The following is a 19,530-nucleotide window of genomic DNA, read 5'->3' as shown; positions in this document are numbered from 1 at the left end:
ACTTGTTTATTGTTTTAGACATTTTCAAAGAGAAATACATAATATGCTTTTCTAAATATTTACTATACTGAAATAATTAAAAATGTTTCAGCATGTTTTATTTCTTCTATATTTGTTGGAAAAATATATGTAGGTATACACACACACACACACACACACACAGTTTCCTATTACATCAGTTAAAGTAGTAGGTAATATTCCTTAAAAGTTTTAGTTTAAACCTCTTATTTGAGTATTTTAGATACAAACCCAAAGAAAACTTAGACACACCATTTAAAGAAGTGATGAAGGGTGACCAATTTATAAGCATTTCTGACCTCTAATATGTATTTACTTCAAGTTACTTTGAATAACTATGGCTACGCATGTATTTATTATGTTACCTTACTAATTTTTGTCCAAAAAATATTGTTCTGCTTATACATGTGATAATAGGTATGCAAACGTAAGATATGCTATAACTTAATGCTTTTATTTCTGATAATATGTATTGATAGTGGATGAAATTAGCTTTAAAAATTAGAGGACTTAACTATCTTATGTTACTGAAACCATTTTTTAATTTATTTCTCAAATATTTTCGAACTTTATATGAAAACAGTGGATACACCCTGATAACTAGTCTAGTGTTTACTGGATGTTTTATCATTTCCCACCATCTTCAATCTTATGAGTGTGATGAACTTCCAAACTAGAGTCCCATGAAATATTATGATTTTAGGAATAACATCACTCATACCTCAAAATGGATACAGATTCTAAAGTCTTTTACACATGTTAGATAATAAGTTGCTTGAAAAGTACACACTGGGATAGTGTAAAAAGCAGTTTTTAGAAAAAATTATCAACAGTTTGGTAGCATCATGGAATCATGTGGTCATTACAGAATTTTTATGGCAGAGAAAAGTCATCACCCCAAACCTCTAAAATTTATGCAGCTACAAAAGAAATGGATCTTATTGATTGCTCACGGGTGGAGAATCCTCAGGCCCAGGATTCTGGACATTGGCCTAGATAAGGAAAGTAAAACTTCCACTGATGTTACCAATATATAAGTTGCAGCAATGACTTTGAGCTGTCACCAGACTCTTGCACATCTTTGAAACCCAACATAGCATGCATGAAACTAAATTAAATGCTGGATAATTCTAACAGCATTAAATTTGAGTTTACTTCAAGCTACTGTTTTATTAAAAGAAAATCAATTTGTTTTTGGTTAATTTAATGCCGTGTGAAGCAATGGACCACAGAATACCACCTTGACATTATTGCAAAGTTTAATTGCAATAGCATCGTAACACATCAGCATGCAGTCACCAGTCTTCTCCCTACCCAGTTAAGTTGTAAGAGACATTAATGCCACCGTGGATGCAATTAAACAGTGTTCCAGCAATGTGGGAAGGGTTTTTAAAATTTTATTTCTAATTCAGATTCTAAAGTGCCACAAAGCTTTGTTTTCAGAAATATATTTGACTACAACTTGAATCATGAAAACATATCCCAAATTAGAAAACCAGCAACACACTTTAAAAGTTAAACAAAACAACATAAATTAGTAACACTAATTACATCCTCTCTGTTTCTCTTTTTATTTTTTTATTTTTGCTCTTCAAACACCTTAAAAATAGAACTCCTATGTTTACACCTCAATATTTTATAATAAGTACTTGTTTACAACTATTTTCCAGAAGTAGAGAATCAAATTCAGATTAGATTTAAGCATGCAAAACAAGATAAAAAATGAGTAATTTTACATGATGTTTAGGAAAATCAAACAAAAGCATACTCTACATGAAAGTACTTACCCCGACCACATCAGACGGCAAAATACTTATATGGTCAAGTGAAAACTCCATTGAAATTGCTATGAGAAAACATTTTTTGAGAGCACTCTTTTTCTTTTTTTCTTTTCTTTCTTTCTTTCTTTTTTTTTTTTTTTTTTTGAAATGGAGTCTAGCTCTGTCGCTCAGGCTGGAGCGCAAAGGCGCAATCTTGATCTCAGCTCACCGCAACCTCCACCTCCCAAGTCCAAGCAATTCTGGTGCCTCAGCCTCCTGAGTAGCTGGGTTTATTGGCACATGCCACCATGCCCAGCTAATTTCTGTATTTTTATTAGAGATGGGGGTTTCACCATATTGGCCAGGCTGGTCTCAATCTCCTGAACTCAAGTGATCTGCCTTCCTCAGCCTCCCAAAGTGCTGGGATTATAGGCATGAGTCACTGTACCTGTCTGAGAGCAGTCATTTTCTATCCACTATTATCATATAAATGCATACACATGTAAATTTATTATGCCTAGAGGAGAACCGAAAACTAGATGCAAATTCTCAGCTCACAAAGCTAGAGTTGACAAAAAAATCTACACTCTGGATAAAAAATGAGACCAAAGGGAAAAACTTAAAAACTAAAATTGCTAGAAAGTTTCAGAACATAAAAAAAAAAAATAATGTTTTTGGAATGTGTACCTTAGTTCACATTTTTCTTAACTAGAACATACTGGTCTCATGAAGAGATAACCAAGTTTAAACTTCGAATTTATTTACGTAAAGATTATTTAATAGGAGCAGAAACTCTAAACAATGACCTAAATAGAATTAGCCCTCACGCTACTCAAAATTTAGGATTAATCAGTTTAATTAATTAGGCCCAATAACATGAATAAAGAAAAAATTAATTTTATAAGAGCATTTTCCTAGAGTCTTAGTGGTGATTTGTGTTTATATCTCAATTCAAGGAAAGAGTGAAACAAGCACTAAAGCAAAGTCATTCATTCAAATGTCTCTTCACAGTTTGCAATCATTAGAAGGTGCAATTAGTAATACAATCATAACTCAAATTATTTGTGGATTGCGAATTTAGACAAACTCTTGATACTTACTTGCCAGCCGTGTACTGAACCCACTTTAATAAAGCCTTCTTAGCATTTCCTTGGATCTTGGTGGTCACCTTCCGTTTACTTGGTGGGCTAGGAGTCTCAGAGCTAACTATGCTGTCCACGGAGGATGCACTGCTGGACAAAGACTGGAGCTGGGGCAGGTTGCTGGTCAACTCTTCGATCTGTTTGAGAGTTAACAGCCAGCAAAAATAGAAGCATTATCTTTGTTATTATTTCCTCGGATGTTTTACTTTTCCACCTACAAATGAGTTATGTTAACACCCTTTACATTCCTGACAAAATGCAAGCTCTTAAAAGGCATGATTAATATCTTACTCCTCTTCACACTTCCCATTCCACCCCAGCTGTATCTTACACACATATTTATAGAATACATGAATGAATTAATCAACTAAAACCTACTGGTTAGAACAATTATTCTGGATAAAATGGCAAGTTTATTTCTCTCCTTCATGTCTAAAAGGAGTTTAGAACTGCTCCCTTCCAAATAAAACAGAAAAGTTTCCTGAGCTCCTTCTGCAACATATTTCGTCTCCATTGTGAGGTGCTAACTTTTCAGATTGGGCACCTCTGCTGGAGTACTTTGGGATTTGAGGTTCCATGTGCAACAGCTTTGCAAGGGAGAAGAGGAAATTCTGCTACCAAAGAAACAACGTATGTGTGAAAGGTACATTTCTGCTAAGTTAAGGATCAACCCCCAAAGATATGGCAAATGAGAGCATTATTAAAATGGCCACCACCATCTCCCTCCGTGACACTGCATCAACTAAAAAAGGAACTATAGCGCAATACCTGGAAATATAGAATAATGGTCCACATCAATCCAAGAACTATTGAGGGTCGGCCGTCAGCTATATCGGTGGAGTTAATGTTGACTAATTTAATCTGTTTAAAAAAGAGAAACTGTACTAGTAATGTACTAGAATATTATAACTCATTTAATTACGGAGCAATTAGGCCTTTAGTAGACATCAATACGGTCTGATCATGCCTATGTAACGGTACACGGGAGTAAGTAGAGTGAGGTATCGAAACAAACAAGCATATGGTTTCAGTGAAAATTTCAGGGGGCTTTGTTAGGTGTACAAAGTAAAAACTATAAAATGGATTTCAGAAACTTCTTTTAAGGCTGAAAAAATATAACATGCAGGGAACTACCAACAAAATGCCAAACAGGGCCGGGCGCGGTGGCTCAAGCCTGTAATCCCAGCACTTTGGGAGGCCGAGACGGGTGGATCACGAGGTCAGGAGATCGAGACCATCCTGGCTAACACCATGAAACCCCGTCTCTACTAAAAAATACATAAAACTAGCCGGGCGAGGTGGCGGGCGCCTGTAGTCCCAGCTACTCGGGAGGCTGAGGCAGGAGAATGGCGTAAACCCGGGAGGCGGAGCTTGCAGTGAGCTGAGATCCGGCCACTGCACTCCAGCCTGGGCGATAGAGTGAGACTCCGTCTCAAAAAAAAAAAAAAAAAAAAACCCAACAGAAAAAAATAATGTTAATCTTTATATTTAGAGGTTGACTGGAGCTTAAGAGAAACCGCAATGAGAAGTTTAAGAAGGTGCACTTACTTTGAAGTTCGTTACCAAATAGCATGAAACTTATGTTCCCTTTTACCTATAAAAATCAGGAGTTAAGAACTCTAAAATTTATACTAACCGGTGATCCTCTGTGCATGGACTGACATGAAAAACAAAGGGAGAAGATAATAGATATACATAAATCATCTTTCAAAATCAGCATTATTTGTTCAAAGGGAATAAAGAGGTAGGTAGTCAGTTTAGAACGTGACTGTGGTAATATGTTTTAAAGAAAAACAAAGGAAAGGCAAGAAATAGCAAAATAGAGACTATTAGCATTCAGTTCCCTAATTTTGGGCAATGACATATAAAGCATTCAGGAGAAACCTCAATCCACGTACAATTGTCCCCAATTTTTCATGCTAATATTTTCCCAGCTACTACAAAGTTATTTGCTAAGTCCCCCAAAAATGGATTTATATGGTTAAATCTATCTCATTCAATTTCTATAACCTACCATCAAAAACATCCTTTTAGTAATTCTTAAACACAAATTAGAAACAATAATAATAAAGTACTCCTTAGACCTCTAGCTCAATAGTTCTCAGCCAAGATTTCATGAAGTGTGTTATTAATAAAAAGCTCAGATGTTTGTACATTTTGTATTCAAAAAATTTTTTCAGATGCAAAATCATTTCATAAATACTTTACTCTTAAAAGTTTAGATTTACGGCCGGGCGCGGTGGCTCAAGCCTGTAATCTCAGCACTTTGGGAGGCCGAGACGGGCGGATCAAGAGGTCAGGAGATCGAGACCATCCTGGCTAACACGGTGAAACCCCGTCTCTACTAAAAATACAAAAAAAAAAAAAAAAAAACTAGCCGGGCGAGGTGGCGGGCGCCTGTAGTCCCAGCTACTCGGGAGGCTGAGGCAGGAGAATGGTGTAAACCCGGGAGGCGGAGCTTGCAGTGAGCTGAGATCCGCCACTGCACTCCAGTCCGGGCGACAGAGCGAGACTCCGCCTCAAAAAAAAAAAAAAAAAGTTTAGATTTACTTCTTTTACATCACAGGGGTGGAGTAAAAGCTGGCACAAAAATTGTAAATGATTTGAGGTATGCCTATGGGATTTTTGTCTCACTGGTGAAGTTCGTTCACCAGGTTCAATGACAGATAATAAAAATTGAGAACTGGCAGAGATTATAAACTTGTATATCTACTTCTTTTGAATCAAGCAGTGTAAGACGTAATATATGTTTGTGGAAAATAAAGAATACCAGTTATATTTTTTAACTTTTTGTGAAAGAATATACTGTGATCTCTAGAATCGTTGTGAGAGCTTCATTTTACAACTTCTCCAGAATTTTCCCACATCCATTTTAGCATATATACACCAAACATTTATAATATATGCTAATATCCATAAGATTAATGCATTTCATAGGGGAAAATTGCTTCCTTTTCCTTGTGTATCATTTTTTTAAAAATGCTATTGAATATAATTTGAAATATCCTACCTCAACCCAGTTCCAACTGTACTTGGAATTGTACATTGTTAACATATTCAATTTATTACAGAACCTAAGGGTCTTTTGCCTAACTTGTGAAAAAAAAATGTTTTTCATGATTATCTGCCCTAAAATGTGTTTCACAATGAGTTTAGGGAGAACAGGTTGGTTTGTCTGTTTATTTAACCTCCCATCTCTTGCAAAATCCTATTGAATTTACAATACATTCTTAATAGCCTAGGAGGGTAGGATGGGCAATAGAGACACATCTAAAGAGACTAAAGAATTTCCAGAAGCCAGAAAGAAGATGGGACCTATTGACAGATAAAACCAGAGCAGAAGGGTGTTGAGCCAGAGGTTCTCAAAATGTGATTCCCAGAGTCACAGCAAGCACATCTCCCGGAAACTTGTTAGGGATGTATAGTCTGAGACTTCATCTTGGACCCATTAAACCAGAAACTAAGGAACTGAGGCTCTGGAAAGTGTGTCAAAACCTTCAGGCAATTCTGATGCACATTAGTGCTTCAGAATGCTAAACTAGACCATTGTATCTGGCCCATGTAATCTGGAGAAGTCTGAGTTATAAGACAGAGGCTTGAATGGAATGAATTATTATTTGTGTCCCTCCAAAAATCATTATTTTGAAATGTAACTCCCAATGTGACTGTATTTGGAGAATGGGTCTTTAAAGAGATAACTGAAGTTAAATGAGTTCATAAGCTTTGGGCCCTAATCCAATAAGATTTTTTTTTTTTTTTTTTGAGACGAGTCTCACTCTGTTACCTAGGAGGGAGTGCAGTGGCACGAACTTGGCTCACTGCAACCTCCACCTCCCAGGTTCAAGCGATTCTCCTGTCTCAGATGGGATTACAGGCATGCGCCACCACGCCCGGCTAATTTTTGCATCTTTAGTAGAGATGGGGTTTTGGCCTGGCTGGTCTCAGACTCCTGACATCAAGCAATCTAGCCACCTTGGCCTCCCAAAGTGCTGGTATTAGAGGAGTTAGCCACCATGCCAGGCCCAATGAGATTAGTGTTCTTAAAAAAGATGAAGAGAAACTATCATCAGAGTGAACATGCAACCTACAGAATGAAAGAAAACTTTTGCAATCTATCCATATGACAGAAGGCTAATACCCAGAATCTACAAGGAACTTAAACAAATTTACAAGAAAAAAACAAACAACCCCATCAAAAAGTGGGCAAAGGATATGAACAGACACTTCTCAAAAGAAGACATCTATGCAGCCAACAAACACATGAAAAAAAGCTCATCATCACTGGTCTTTAGAGAAATGCAAATCAAAACCACAATGAATGGCAATCATTAAAAAGTCAGGAAACAACAGATGCTGGAGAGGATGTAGAGAATTAGGAACACTTTTACACTGTTAGTGGGAGTGTAAATTAGTTCAACCATTGTGGTAGACAGTGTGGCGATCCCTCAAGGATCTAGAACCAGAAATATCATTTGACCCAGCAATCCTATTACTGGGTATATACCTAAAAGATTATAAATCATTCTACTATAAGGGCATGTGCACACATATGTTTATTGCAGCACTATTCACAATAGCAAAGACTTAGAAACAACCCAAATGCCCATTAATGATATACTGGATAAAGAAAATGTGGCACATATACACCATAGAATACTATGCAGCCATAAAAAAGGATGAGTTCATGTTCTTTGCAGGGACATGGATGAAGCTGGAAACCATCATTCTCAGCAAACTAACACAAAGAACAGAAAACCAAACACTGCATGTTCTCACTCATAAGTGGGAGTTGAACAATAAGAATACATGGACACAGGGAGGGGAACATCATACACCAGTGCTTGTCTTGGTGGGAGGCTAGAGGAGCTAGCATTAGGAGATACCTAATGTAGATGATGGGTTGATGGGTGCAGCAAACCACCATGGCATGTGTATACCTATGTAACAAACCTGCACATTTTGCACATGTATCCCAGAGCTTAAAGAATAATAATTTAAAAAATTTAAAAAAAACAATGAATACAAAAAAAGATGAAGAGACGCCAAAGATTGATCTTTCTCTCCACACTCACACAGAGAAAATGTCACACAAGGATGCAAAGAGAAAGGAATTGTCACAAGCCAGGAAGAGACACTTCCCCAGAAAACAGTCCTGGGGCACCTTGATCCTGGACTTCTTACCCCCAAAACTCTGAAAAAAATTAATTTCTGTAGTTTAAGCCACCCAGTCTGTGATATGCTGTTATGGCAGCCAAAGTGGGCTGATACACAGCTCACAGATGTTTAAAAAAATATTTGAGACCAGGCACGGTGATTCATGCCTGTAATCCCAGCATTTTGGGAAACCAAGGTAGGCTGATAGCTTGAGGTCAGGAGTTCAAGACCAGCCTGGCCAACATGGCAAAACCCCGTTGCTACTAAAAATACAAAAATTAGCTAGGCTTGGTGGTGCATGCCTGTAGTCCCAGCTACTCAGGAGGCTGAGGTAGGAGAATCGCTTGAACCTGGGAGATGGAGGTTGCAGTGAGCCAAATTCGTGCCTCTGCACTTCAGCCTGGGCAACAAAGCAAGAGTCTGTCCCCAAAAAACAACAACAACAAAAAAAGAAAAAAATTTGAATTATTTGGAAATAAATTTCAAAAACTCTCAGTAAAAATCCAGATTACTAGCTTTTCTTGACAAATTTGAAAACTTAATGAATAAATCCATTACCGCTTTCCACTAGTTGCCTTTTTTTTTTTTTTTTGAGATGGAGTCTCGCTCTGTCGCCCGGACTGGAGTGCAGTGGCCGGATCTCAGCTCACTGCAAGCTCCGCCTCCCGTGTTTACGCCATTCTCCTGCCTCAGCCTCCCGAGTAGCTGGGACTACAGGCGCCCGCCACCTCGCCCGGCTAGTTTTTTTTTTTTTTTTTTTTTTTGTATTTTTTAGTAGAGACGGGGTTTCACCGTGTTAGCCAGGATGGTCTCGATCTCCTGACCTCATGATCTGCTCGTCTCGGCCTCCCAAAGTGCTGGGATTACAGGCGTGAGCCACTGCACCCGGCCCACTAGTTGCTTTCTACAATGAGGTATCAGGTTCCTCATTCTCAACAATAATGCAAGTAGTCAACTGCCTGTCTTATTTAATACATAACTTAAAGGAATTTTAATCATTAATTACATTTTAATAAAAGTCCAGATGACTGGCTTTTCTTGGTAAATTAGAAAACCTGGGATCACAGTTCTTGTAGTTCACTGAGGTTACTTTAGTTGGAACTATTTGCTCCCCTCTTCCAGACAGGACGCAGGACCACTCAGTTCTCCTGTTACCACACTTAGCCTGGTACTCACCTCATTCCTTTACATCACCTTTCTGGACCTCACAGGAATCTGAATTTATGGCCCCTATCTGCACTCTGATGGGCAGTGGTTGGCTCCCTGTATTACTGTTCTGAATGATCTACCTGACACCTCGTTGGAGAAGGAAACTTGTGGAAAGTGGTGATGGATCTATTCACCAGAGTCACATTTACACATTTCTCATCAGATTCTTACATATGTTTTTTCAATAGCCCTGCAAATAAGAGAAAAGCTGAGAACACTGTTAGGGTTTCCCCAGTAAAATGAGGAATACCTTCATTATTCCCTAAGTCAAGCTAAATAAGAATAAAAGGACTAAATAAATGTCCTGTTATAAAAAGAAAAAAATTCCAAATGGAAGACAAAGTCAGTACAAAGATCAAAAGACAAATTTCTAAAAATACAATTGAGACATAAGTCTTCACTTGTAAAGATGTATGCTAAGATAATAAGTGGGAGTGCACTAAAGAACCTTCCAAAATTCATTACTTCCCACAACCAAACATTTTGTGAGGCTGTGGGATATAGAGGTGCAAGACAGTGTGGCCAAAAAGAAGGTTTCAGGGAGATATGGGGAGGGGGTGATTTTTAAAAGACTAAGAGACTTATGGGGAAAAAACAGAAATTCTTTCATTTTGTTCCGATTCTGAAGACATTACTTTTGGTGCTTAGCAAATATATTTAAACTTTATTCTTTATTACTTTGGGTTGTTCTGTGAAAATGGACATTGTGAAAACAAGTCTTCTTTATAAACAATGCCTTTCATAGGTTACGTTGTTAAAGTTTTCTCCAAGGCTTCCAAGTTAATAAGAGGAATTTTGTTTTTGTATTCCTGCCGATCAACATAACTCAGAATGAAGTAGGACACTATTGTCATACAGCTGAAATGGGAGAATGAATGATCTGAGAAACTCTAACTTTATTTTTCATTTTTAATTTTTTAAGAGAAAGAGTCTTGCTCTGTCGCTCAGGCTGAAGTGCAATCACAGCTCACTGTAGCCTCGACCTCCCAGGCTCAAGAGATCCTCCCACCTCAGCCTCTCAAGTAGCTGGGACCATAGGCACATGCCACCACATCTGGCTAATTTGTTTGTTTGTTTGTTTGTTTAGAGACAAGGTCTCACCATGTTGCCCAGGCTGGCCTCAAACTCCAGGGCTCAAGCCATTCACCTGCCCTTCCCTCCCAAAGTGCTGGGATTAGAGGTGTGAGCCATTGCACCTGGTCCTGAAAAACTCTAAATATCCTGTTTAACAAGGCTTCATTCAGCTTTCGATGAAAATTAATGAAAGGTGAGCAGAAAGAAGAGAAAACTTTCAATAAGAATGAGATTACTGTGATATGGAAACACTGCCTGATATTGCATAAGAAGCTAAAATTGTTTTTCACACTATCCTAATGCCTGGAATCTCTCTTGGGCATGAAGTTCGCACAATTGACTGAAATGTATACTGATTCATTGCATTACCAACTTATCAATAATGTAAATTATTTAAGGGCTAGAATCTAAGTTTTCTATAAATTTGTGTTTTCTAGAGTTCCTGTCTTATAGAAAGTCATCAATTATACATTTGTAAAGTAACTGAATTAATTCAGTGCATATAAACTGAGAAGGAAATAACCGAATGGGTCTATTTTCCAGAAGCAATCTGGATCTCCATTTATAAAACTAGTTTTGGTATTACCAAGCACAGACTTCCTAAATTCCCACAAATTAGAAAAGGCTAAATGTAAGAGGATTGGTACAACCCTGCTGGAGGGAAATATGGTAATATCTACCAAAATTACATGTGCATTTACCCTTTGACTTAGCAAGCACACATCTAGAAATCTACCTAGAAGATACATCTCCAATTATATGGAAGCACTTATGCACATAGTTATTAACTGCATCATTGTTTGTGTTTTATTTATTTATTTATTTATTTATTTATTTTTTGAGACGGAGTCTCGCTCTGTCGCCCGGGCTGGAGTGCAGTGGCCGGATCTCAGCTCACTGCAAGCTCCGCCTTCCGGGTTTACGCCATTCTCCTGCCTCAGCCTCCCGAGTAGCTGGGACTACAGGCGCCGCCACCTCGCCCGGCTAGTTTTTTGTATTTTTTAGTAGAGACGGGGTTTCACCGTGTTAGCCAGGATGGTCTCGATCTCCTGACCTCGTGATCCGCCCGTCTCGGCCTCCCAAAGTGCTGGGATTACAGGCTTGAGCCACCGCGCCCGGCCTGTGTTTTAAAAATGCTAGAAACAACCCAATTCCCATTTGTAAGAGAGTGGTTGAATAAACGATGGCATATCTAGGCAACGGGACACTGTGTAACTGTAAAAATAGTAGAGAAATCACTATGAACTGATGTGGGGTGGTTTCAAGGATATACTGATAAGTCAAAAAAGCAAAATGCATCTATGGTATGCTATCCTTCATGTAAGAAAGCAGGGAATATATGAAAACACATCTTATTTGTAGGAAAATAATGCAAAATATGTGTCAGAAACTAGAGAGACTGGTTACCTAAAGGTGGGAAATGCAGTTAGAGGCAAGGAATGAGAATGGAGTAGTAGGAATAAGGAAGGGGTTTGACTTCTTTAAATATAGCGTTTACTATTTTAGAACCATAATAATGTCCCACACTTCAAAACAAATAAAATTGACCAGGATGGCGGTGGGGCACAAAATAGAACACAAACAACAACAAATAAACCTATCTCTAGAACAAATGATGACATACTCCCACTGAAGGGGATGGGGAATAATAGAACTAATGTAAGAACATTTCAAAAATAGCTTTTTGACTGGATACTGTAATGCTAAAGACAAAAGAAACTATATACAAATCCTGTTCTCTAGTTTGTAAATCTGTTTCTCACAAGGGCATGGGTTAGTGACATACTGGATGTGTATCCTAGGTGATATAGTTTGTATACATGTCCCCACCCAAATCTCATATTGAAATGTGATCCCCAATGTTGAAGGTGAACCCTGGTTGGAAGGGATTGGTTCATGAGGGTGGAGTTCTTATGAATAGTTTAGCACCATCCTTCTAGGTACTCTCCACCAATAGTGAGTGAGTTCTCATAAGACCTGGTTGTTTAAAAGTGTGCAGCACCTCTACCCTTGCTCTCTTGCTCCTGCTCTGGCCGTGTGATGTGCCTGCTCCCCTTCACCTTCTGCCGTTATTGTAAGCTTCCTGAGGCCTCTCCAGAAACTGATGCCAGAGCTATGCTTCCTGAGCAGCCTGCAGAACCATGAGCCAATTAAACCTCATTTCTTTATAAATTATCCAGTCTTGCATATTTCTTTATAGCAACGTGAGAATGGACTAATACACTCAGGTTGAAAAAATAAGTAAATATATTGTAGATGAGAGTAAGGCTTCTCATTATCAGAGAAAGCAGAAACAAATAAGGACCTACGGCTACAGTAAAACTTGCAGTGTTTAACTTGAATCAGAGGTATTAGTTTGAACTAATGTTTTACACACACACACACAAACACATGAGAAGCTACATATGTATATGTGTATATATATGTACACAGATACAGAGACAGAGAAAGAGAGGAGAGACAGAGAAGCATAGATATATGTATTTATATGAGTTAATAAACATATATATTTTCTAATCTATTTGCTGAGAGGGCCTAGGAGAAATGATGCCCCAGTAGCAACGAAATACTTAGCATTTAGATCTTAGTTTGTAAATGCCACTCATCACTAAAAGGAACAAAGTCTCTTTAGAGAAGTGGTTGGTTCCAGGACTGGGGCAGGGAAAATATAAGCTAAACCTGGAATATTTGTAGTTCTATCAAATAAAAAACTGCTTGAAAAATTATAAGCCCATATCAAAAAGGTACAGGAGTCAGCCTGAAGGAGCTCTTAATGGTCAAAGCTAGAACAATTTGAGTGACAAAATAATAACAATGATTATAATGATGGATTTTAACTATGCAACAAAATAAATATACATGTGTCCCTACTGTAATAAATAACTGAATAAATAAGTAAATTGTGGGGGAGGACATCTTTTTCTTACAGAACAATTCCAATTAACAAATATAGAAGGAATGAGGAAAATAGAAAACCACCATTAGGCAAACAGCACAGAAATAATTATTTAAGGCAATGGATACTAAAATCAGTGAGCAAAAGTTTGAGGAAAAGCAGAAACTTAGCATAGTCTCAATTACCTCCCCTAAGTTATTTCCCAACTATAAAGGGAAAAACAGTGACTCTACCATAGGAAATCATGGCAGACACCACATTGCCAAGTATTCAAAGTTAATGTAACCAGTCGTAAGACATATCAGCACCCTATATTTACTGACATGGTGCACTGGGAAGAATACGACATCACTTTCTTGGGATTTTTTCCAAAAATGTATAAATTCAACCTAATCATGAGAAAATATCATACAAACTGAAATTGAGAGACATTATGCAAAATAACTGACCAACACTTATCAAAAGTGTCAAGGTCATGAAAGACAAGGAAAGAAAGAAGACCTGTCATAGAATGGAAGACATAACTAAACGCAAGATGTAACTCTAGAGTGGATCGTGGAACAGACACAGACAATAGGGGGAACACTGATGAACTTGGACTAATGTTTATGTTTTAGTTAATAGTATCATCCCAATTTTAATGTGCTTACTTTGATAATTACACTATGGTTATGTAACTTCTTAACACTAGACGCTGAAATGAACTGTAGAAATAAAATTTCTTTTTTTGCAACTTCTCCATAAATCTGAGTATTTTACAATACAGTGATATTGCTTGTCTATGCTGTATAGACTATATGCAGTGTTTTGACCTACAGCCAATATTGAAAACATTAGTATGCCCATACCTTCTTCTTTCGTGTTTTGTTTTTGTTTCTCTCTTACCTTTCTTCCTTCCAGGAACTTGAGTGCCGTGCCAATGTTAGCCACAGCATGGATTCGCTTCATCCGGCGTCCTTGTTCACAAGGCTGTAAAGAGAGGGGGGAAAGAAAGGAATAAGACAAAATCTGCATATTAAAATGTTAGTTATAAGATCTATTTAAACGGATTAAAAATATACTTGAAGAATATTCAAAAGCAACCAAGATTGTTCACTTTCTATAAAGGTTAGCAAATACATAAAGGGGTGTTCCCCATGGCACTCTGAAGATATACTAACTCACTCAATAAAAGCATTCATTCTCAGATTATCTGTTAATGCATTTGCCTTTTAGTCTTCTGTATGTCTAAGAGCAGAAATGCACTGAATTCCTACGTTATCTACTGATACTATCACAAAACTCCTGTGTTATCTACTGAGATTATCACTCCTATAAGTTAGCAAAGCATGTATATGAAAAATATTCTTGGTCACTCACCATTTTTTCAGCCATCCAAACATGCAAAGACACTAACATTAATTGTGACATTTCTTGATTTGAACAACCAAAATACATGGGGGCACATAAACCAAGGTTAAGAAATAGGATTCTGAGAATGAAATAATGTGTTCTGGCACACGGATACTCAAAGTTATCTATGTTCAAGTTACCAAAATTTATTGTGTACTTTCTCTGCACCACACTGTTAATTTGAAAACTAAAAATTTCAGTGAAGTAGATATTGTAAGCCTCTTTACATTTACAGGAAGTATGCTGTAAGGTTGCATCGCTGGTAAATTGCTCTCTTCCCTAAATGAGAAAACCCTAGTGCTGTAAATGATCTCCTATTAAAACTAAAAACCAAGTATCTTTTCATTTCCAAATAATAGTGTGCCAGGTAGTAATTTTTATAATATGATTTTAAAACAAATATATAAATAGAAGATATATTTCTAAAACAAATACATAAACAGAAGATATTTTTAAATTTTTACTTAGTCTTTACTGAGACCTCTGTCAGACATGACACAGTCTCATCATTGTTCTGTGCACAACCCACTTCTTTAGTTCATTAGTTAATTACTTTAAAAAATGTAAACACACCCAGAATGGGCAACCTAAAACAACTAAGGACTCACAACGAAGTATGAAAGCCATATCCCGAAATATGACCACCATTAATCCCATCCTCCTACGTGACTACACCAAGGGCACCCGTCACACTAACTCCAGTCCAGTGTTTGCCTTTTTATAGAGATCCATTTCTTTCACATGCTTTCTTAAAAAGAATGCTTACTTTTTAATTTTATATGAAGAGCATCACTGTATTAATCTTTTCAGACCTACTTTTCCACATAACATTATATTGCTAAGATTCATCATATCATTGCCTTTCACTGTATTTCATCCATTTCAAAAGCTATATAATGTGCTATTTCTATACCCTCCTTCTGATATGAATGTGCTATTTCCAGGTTATTGATATTTTGATATGTTGATAGATTATTCTTGTACTTCTCACCTTTTGTACAAGCACAGTTTCTCTTGGACACGTACCTAAGAGAATTGCTGAGTCAAAGGGAATATGACTTGAATTTGTATCCAAACTATCCTAAAATGGTTGCACTACTTTTTACTCTTATCAGCACTGCAAAAATAATCCTGTTAATCTGTATCCTCCCCGCTGTTTGATTTTGACAGATACCTTAAACATATTTTTTAATCGAGTGTATGTAAAATGTATATGTACTCTTTCCATTGCAGTTTGCATTTACATTTCCCTGATCAATAGCAATATGGACTTCTCTTCCTCTGTTCATTCGTGATATGTATTTCTTCTGTAAAATGCCTTTTCACATCTGTTGTCCAGGTTTTCCTTTGGGTTGTTTGCACCCATATTGTTTTGAAGATGTATTTTATATATTCTTGATTTAATCCTTTTACAACATGAATTGTTAATATCTTCAACAAGTTTTTAACTCCTGCCACTTTTTAAAAAGGTTTTAAATTTTTAAGGTATTCTTAATTTTAATATATTAAATATAGCAATCTTTTATTGTCAATATTTTTTGTGTCTTATTGAATAATTGTTTTCCTATCCCTGTGTCTAAAAGATATTCACCCATGTTTTCTACTAAGAGTTGAACGTGTTACTGTCAGTAGGTCCTTAATTCATGTAGATATAATTTTTGTATAGGCCATGAAATAAGAATTCAATTTTACATTTTTCTGCTAGAATGAACTTCATTTCCTGTTCCATTTTTTTTTTATTTCAATAACTTTTAGGGTACAATTGGTTTTTGGTTACATGAAGGAATAATATAGTGGTGAAGTCTCAGATTTTAGTGCACCTGTCACCCAATACTTACTTTTTGATCCTTCACCTGTCTCTTACCCTCATCCTTCTGAGTCTCCAAAGTCCATAATACCATTCTATATGCCTTCATTGTACACATAGCTTAGCTCCCATTTATAAGTGAGAATATACAGTATTTAGTTTTCATTCCTGAATTACTTCGCTTAGAATAATGGCCTCCAGTTCCATCCAAATTGCTGCAAAAGACATTATTTCATTCTTTTTTATGACTGAGTAGTATTCCATGGTCGTATGTACGTTATATTTTCTTTATCCACTCATCGGTCCGTGGCCACTTAGGTTGGGTCCATATCTTAGAAATTGTGAATTGTGCTGCTATAAACATCCATGTGCAGGTGTCTTTGAAATAATGACTTCTTTTCCTTTGGGTAGACACCCAGTAGTGGGACTGCTGTATCAAATGGTAGATCTATTTTTAGTTCTTTAAGAAACCATATCATTTTTCTTTTCTTTTTTTTTTTTTTTTTTTTTTTTTTGAGACGGAGTCTCGCTCTGTCGCCCAGGCTGGAGTGCGGTGGCACAATCTTGGTTCACTGCAAGCTCCACCTCCCGGGTTCACGCCATTCTCCTGCCTCAGCCTCCCCAGTAGCTGGGACTACAGGCACCCGCCACCATGCCCAGCTAATTTTTTGTGTTTTTAGTAGAGATGGGGTTTCACCGTGTTAGCCAAGATGGTCTCGATCTCCTGACCTCATGATCCACCCGTCTCGGCCTCCCGAAGTGCTGGGATTATAGGCGTGAGCCACCGCGCCCAGTAAGAAACCATACCATTTTTCCATAGAGGTTGTTTTAATTTACATTCTCACCAGCAGTTTATAAGCATTCCCTTTATACCACTTCCAAGCCAATATCTACTGTTTTTTGACTTTCTAATAATGGCGATTCTTGGAGGGATAAGGTGATATCTCATTGTGGTTTTAATTTGCATTTCCTTGATGATTAGTAATGTTGTACATTTTTTCATGTGTATTACTCATTTGTATACTGTTTTGAGAAATATCTATTCATATGATTTGCCCAATTTTTGATGGTATTGTCTTTTTTCTTGCTGACTTGTTTGAGTTCCTTGTAGATTCTGAACACTAGTCCTTTGTCAGATGCATAGTTTGCAAATATTTTCTCCCATTCTGTGGGTTGTCTGTTTACTCTGATGATAATTTCTTTTGGTGTGCAGAAACTTTTTAGTTTAATTAGGTCCATTTATCTATTTTTATTTTTGTACATTTGTTCTTAGGGTCTTAGTAAAAAATTATTTTCCTAGGCCAATGTCCAGAGATTTTTTTCTAATTTTCTTTCTAGAATTTGTATGGGGTTTCAGGTCTTAGATATAAGTATCTGAGCCAACCTGAGTTGATTTCTATATAAGGTGAGTGATAGAGGTCCAGTTTCATTCTTCTACATGTGACTATCCAGTTTTCCCAGCACCGTTTATTAAATAGGATGTCTTTTCTCCAATTGATGTTTTTGTATGTTTTGTCAAAGATCATTTGATCCTAAGTATTTATTTCTGAGTTCCCTATTCTGTTCCACTGCTCTATGTATCAACTTTTATAACAGTATATCATGCTGTGTTGGTAATTATAGCCTTGTAGTATAATTTGAAGTCAGATAATGTGATGCCTCAGATTGTTCTTTCTGCTTAGGATTGTTTTAGCTCTTTGGGGTCTTTTTTGTTTCCATGTGAATTTTAGAATTGCTTTTTTCTGGTTCTGTGAAAAATGATGTTGGTATTTGGACAGTAATTGCATTGAATCTGTAGATTTCTTGGGGCAGTATTGTCATTTTCACAATATTGATTTTTCCAATCCGTGAGTATGTGTTTCCATTTGTTTGTGTCATCTATGGTTTCTTTCAGCAGTGTTTTGTAGTTCTCTCTGTAGAGATCTTTCATCTCCTTGATTACATATATTCCTAGTTTTTTTGCAGTTATTGTAAAAGGAATTGAATTACCGATTTTATTCTCAGCTTGGTTGCTGTTGGTGTAGAGCAGTGCTACTCACTTGTGTACACTGATTTTGTAACCTGAGACTTTATTGACTTTGTTTATCAAATCTAAGAATTTTAGAGGAGTCTTTAGGGTTTTCTAGGTATCCAATCATATCATCAGCAAAAAATGATAGTTTGACTTACTCTTTTCCAATTTGGATGCCCCTTATTTCATCTTCTTACCTGATTGTTCTGGCTAGGACTTCCAGTAATATGTTTAAAAGAAGTGGTAAAAGTGAGCATCCTTGTCTTGTTCCAGTTCTCAAGGGGAATGTTTTCAACTTTTCCCCATTCAGTATGATGCTAGCTGTGGATCTGTCATAATATGGCTTTTATTATTTTGAGGTATGTCCCTTCTATGACTAGTTTGTTGGACTTTTTATCATTAAGTGATGCTAGATTTTATCAAATGCTTTTTCTGCATTTATTGAGATGCCCATACAGCTTTTGTTTTTAATTCTGTTTGTGTGATATATCACATTTATTGACTTGCATATGCTAAACCATCCCTGTATCCCTGCGATGAAACCCACTTGATTATGGTGTATTATCTTTTGATACGCTGTTAGATTCAGTTTGCTGGTATTTTGTGGAGGATCTTTGTATCTATGTTCATCAGGGATATTGACCTGTAGTTTACTTTTTTTGTTATGTCATTTCCTAGTTTTTGTATCAGGTTGTCACTGGCTTCTTAGAATGAGTTAGGGCGGATTCCCTCTTTCTTAATCTATTGGAATAGTTTCAGTAGGATTAAAACCAATTCTTCTTTGAATGCCTGGTAGAATTCAGCTGTGAACCCATCTGGCCCTGGGCTTTTTTTGTTGGCAATTTTTCTATTACTGATTCAGTTTTCACAGGTTGTTTTTAGTCTGTTCAGGGTTTCTATTTCTTCCTGATTTAACCTAGGAGAGTTGTGTGTTTCCAGACATTTATCCCTTTCCTATAGATTTTCTAGTTTGTATGCATAGAGGCGTTCATAGCAGTCTTGAGTAATGTTTTGTATTTCTGTGGTGTTGGTTGTAATGTCTCCATTATCATTTCTAATTGAGCTCA

General features: G+C 36.9%; 1 protein-coding gene across 15 annotated transcripts in view; it reads right to left on the bottom strand.

The window, feature by feature from the left end:
* Positions 1–19,530, bottom strand: part of SYNE1 (spectrin repeat containing nuclear envelope protein 1) — a 538,457-nt gene that overhangs the window by 399,393 nt on the left and 119,534 nt on the right. For all 15 annotated transcript variants that reach the window (XM_033235023.1, XM_033235024.1, XM_033235035.1 and 12 more), the window contains 3 exons: positions 14,139–14,222; positions 3,689–3,781; positions 2,879–3,057 (listed from right to left, as the gene is read on the bottom strand). In XM_033235023.1, coding sequence (XP_033090914.1) covers positions 2,879–3,057; positions 3,689–3,781; positions 14,139–14,222 — 356 coding nt within the window. The remainder of the gene's footprint in view (positions 1–2,878; positions 3,058–3,688; positions 3,782–14,138; positions 14,223–19,530) is intronic.

Source organism: Trachypithecus francoisi, unplaced genomic scaffold (assembly GCF_009764315.1).
Source record: "Trachypithecus francoisi isolate TF-2019V2 unplaced genomic scaffold, Tfra_2.0 Lachesis_group15, whole genome shotgun sequence".
NCBI classification, from domain to species: Eukaryota; Metazoa; Chordata; class Mammalia; order Primates; family Cercopithecidae; genus Trachypithecus; species Trachypithecus francoisi.
This window is presented reverse-complemented; position numbering and strand designations above follow the sequence as displayed.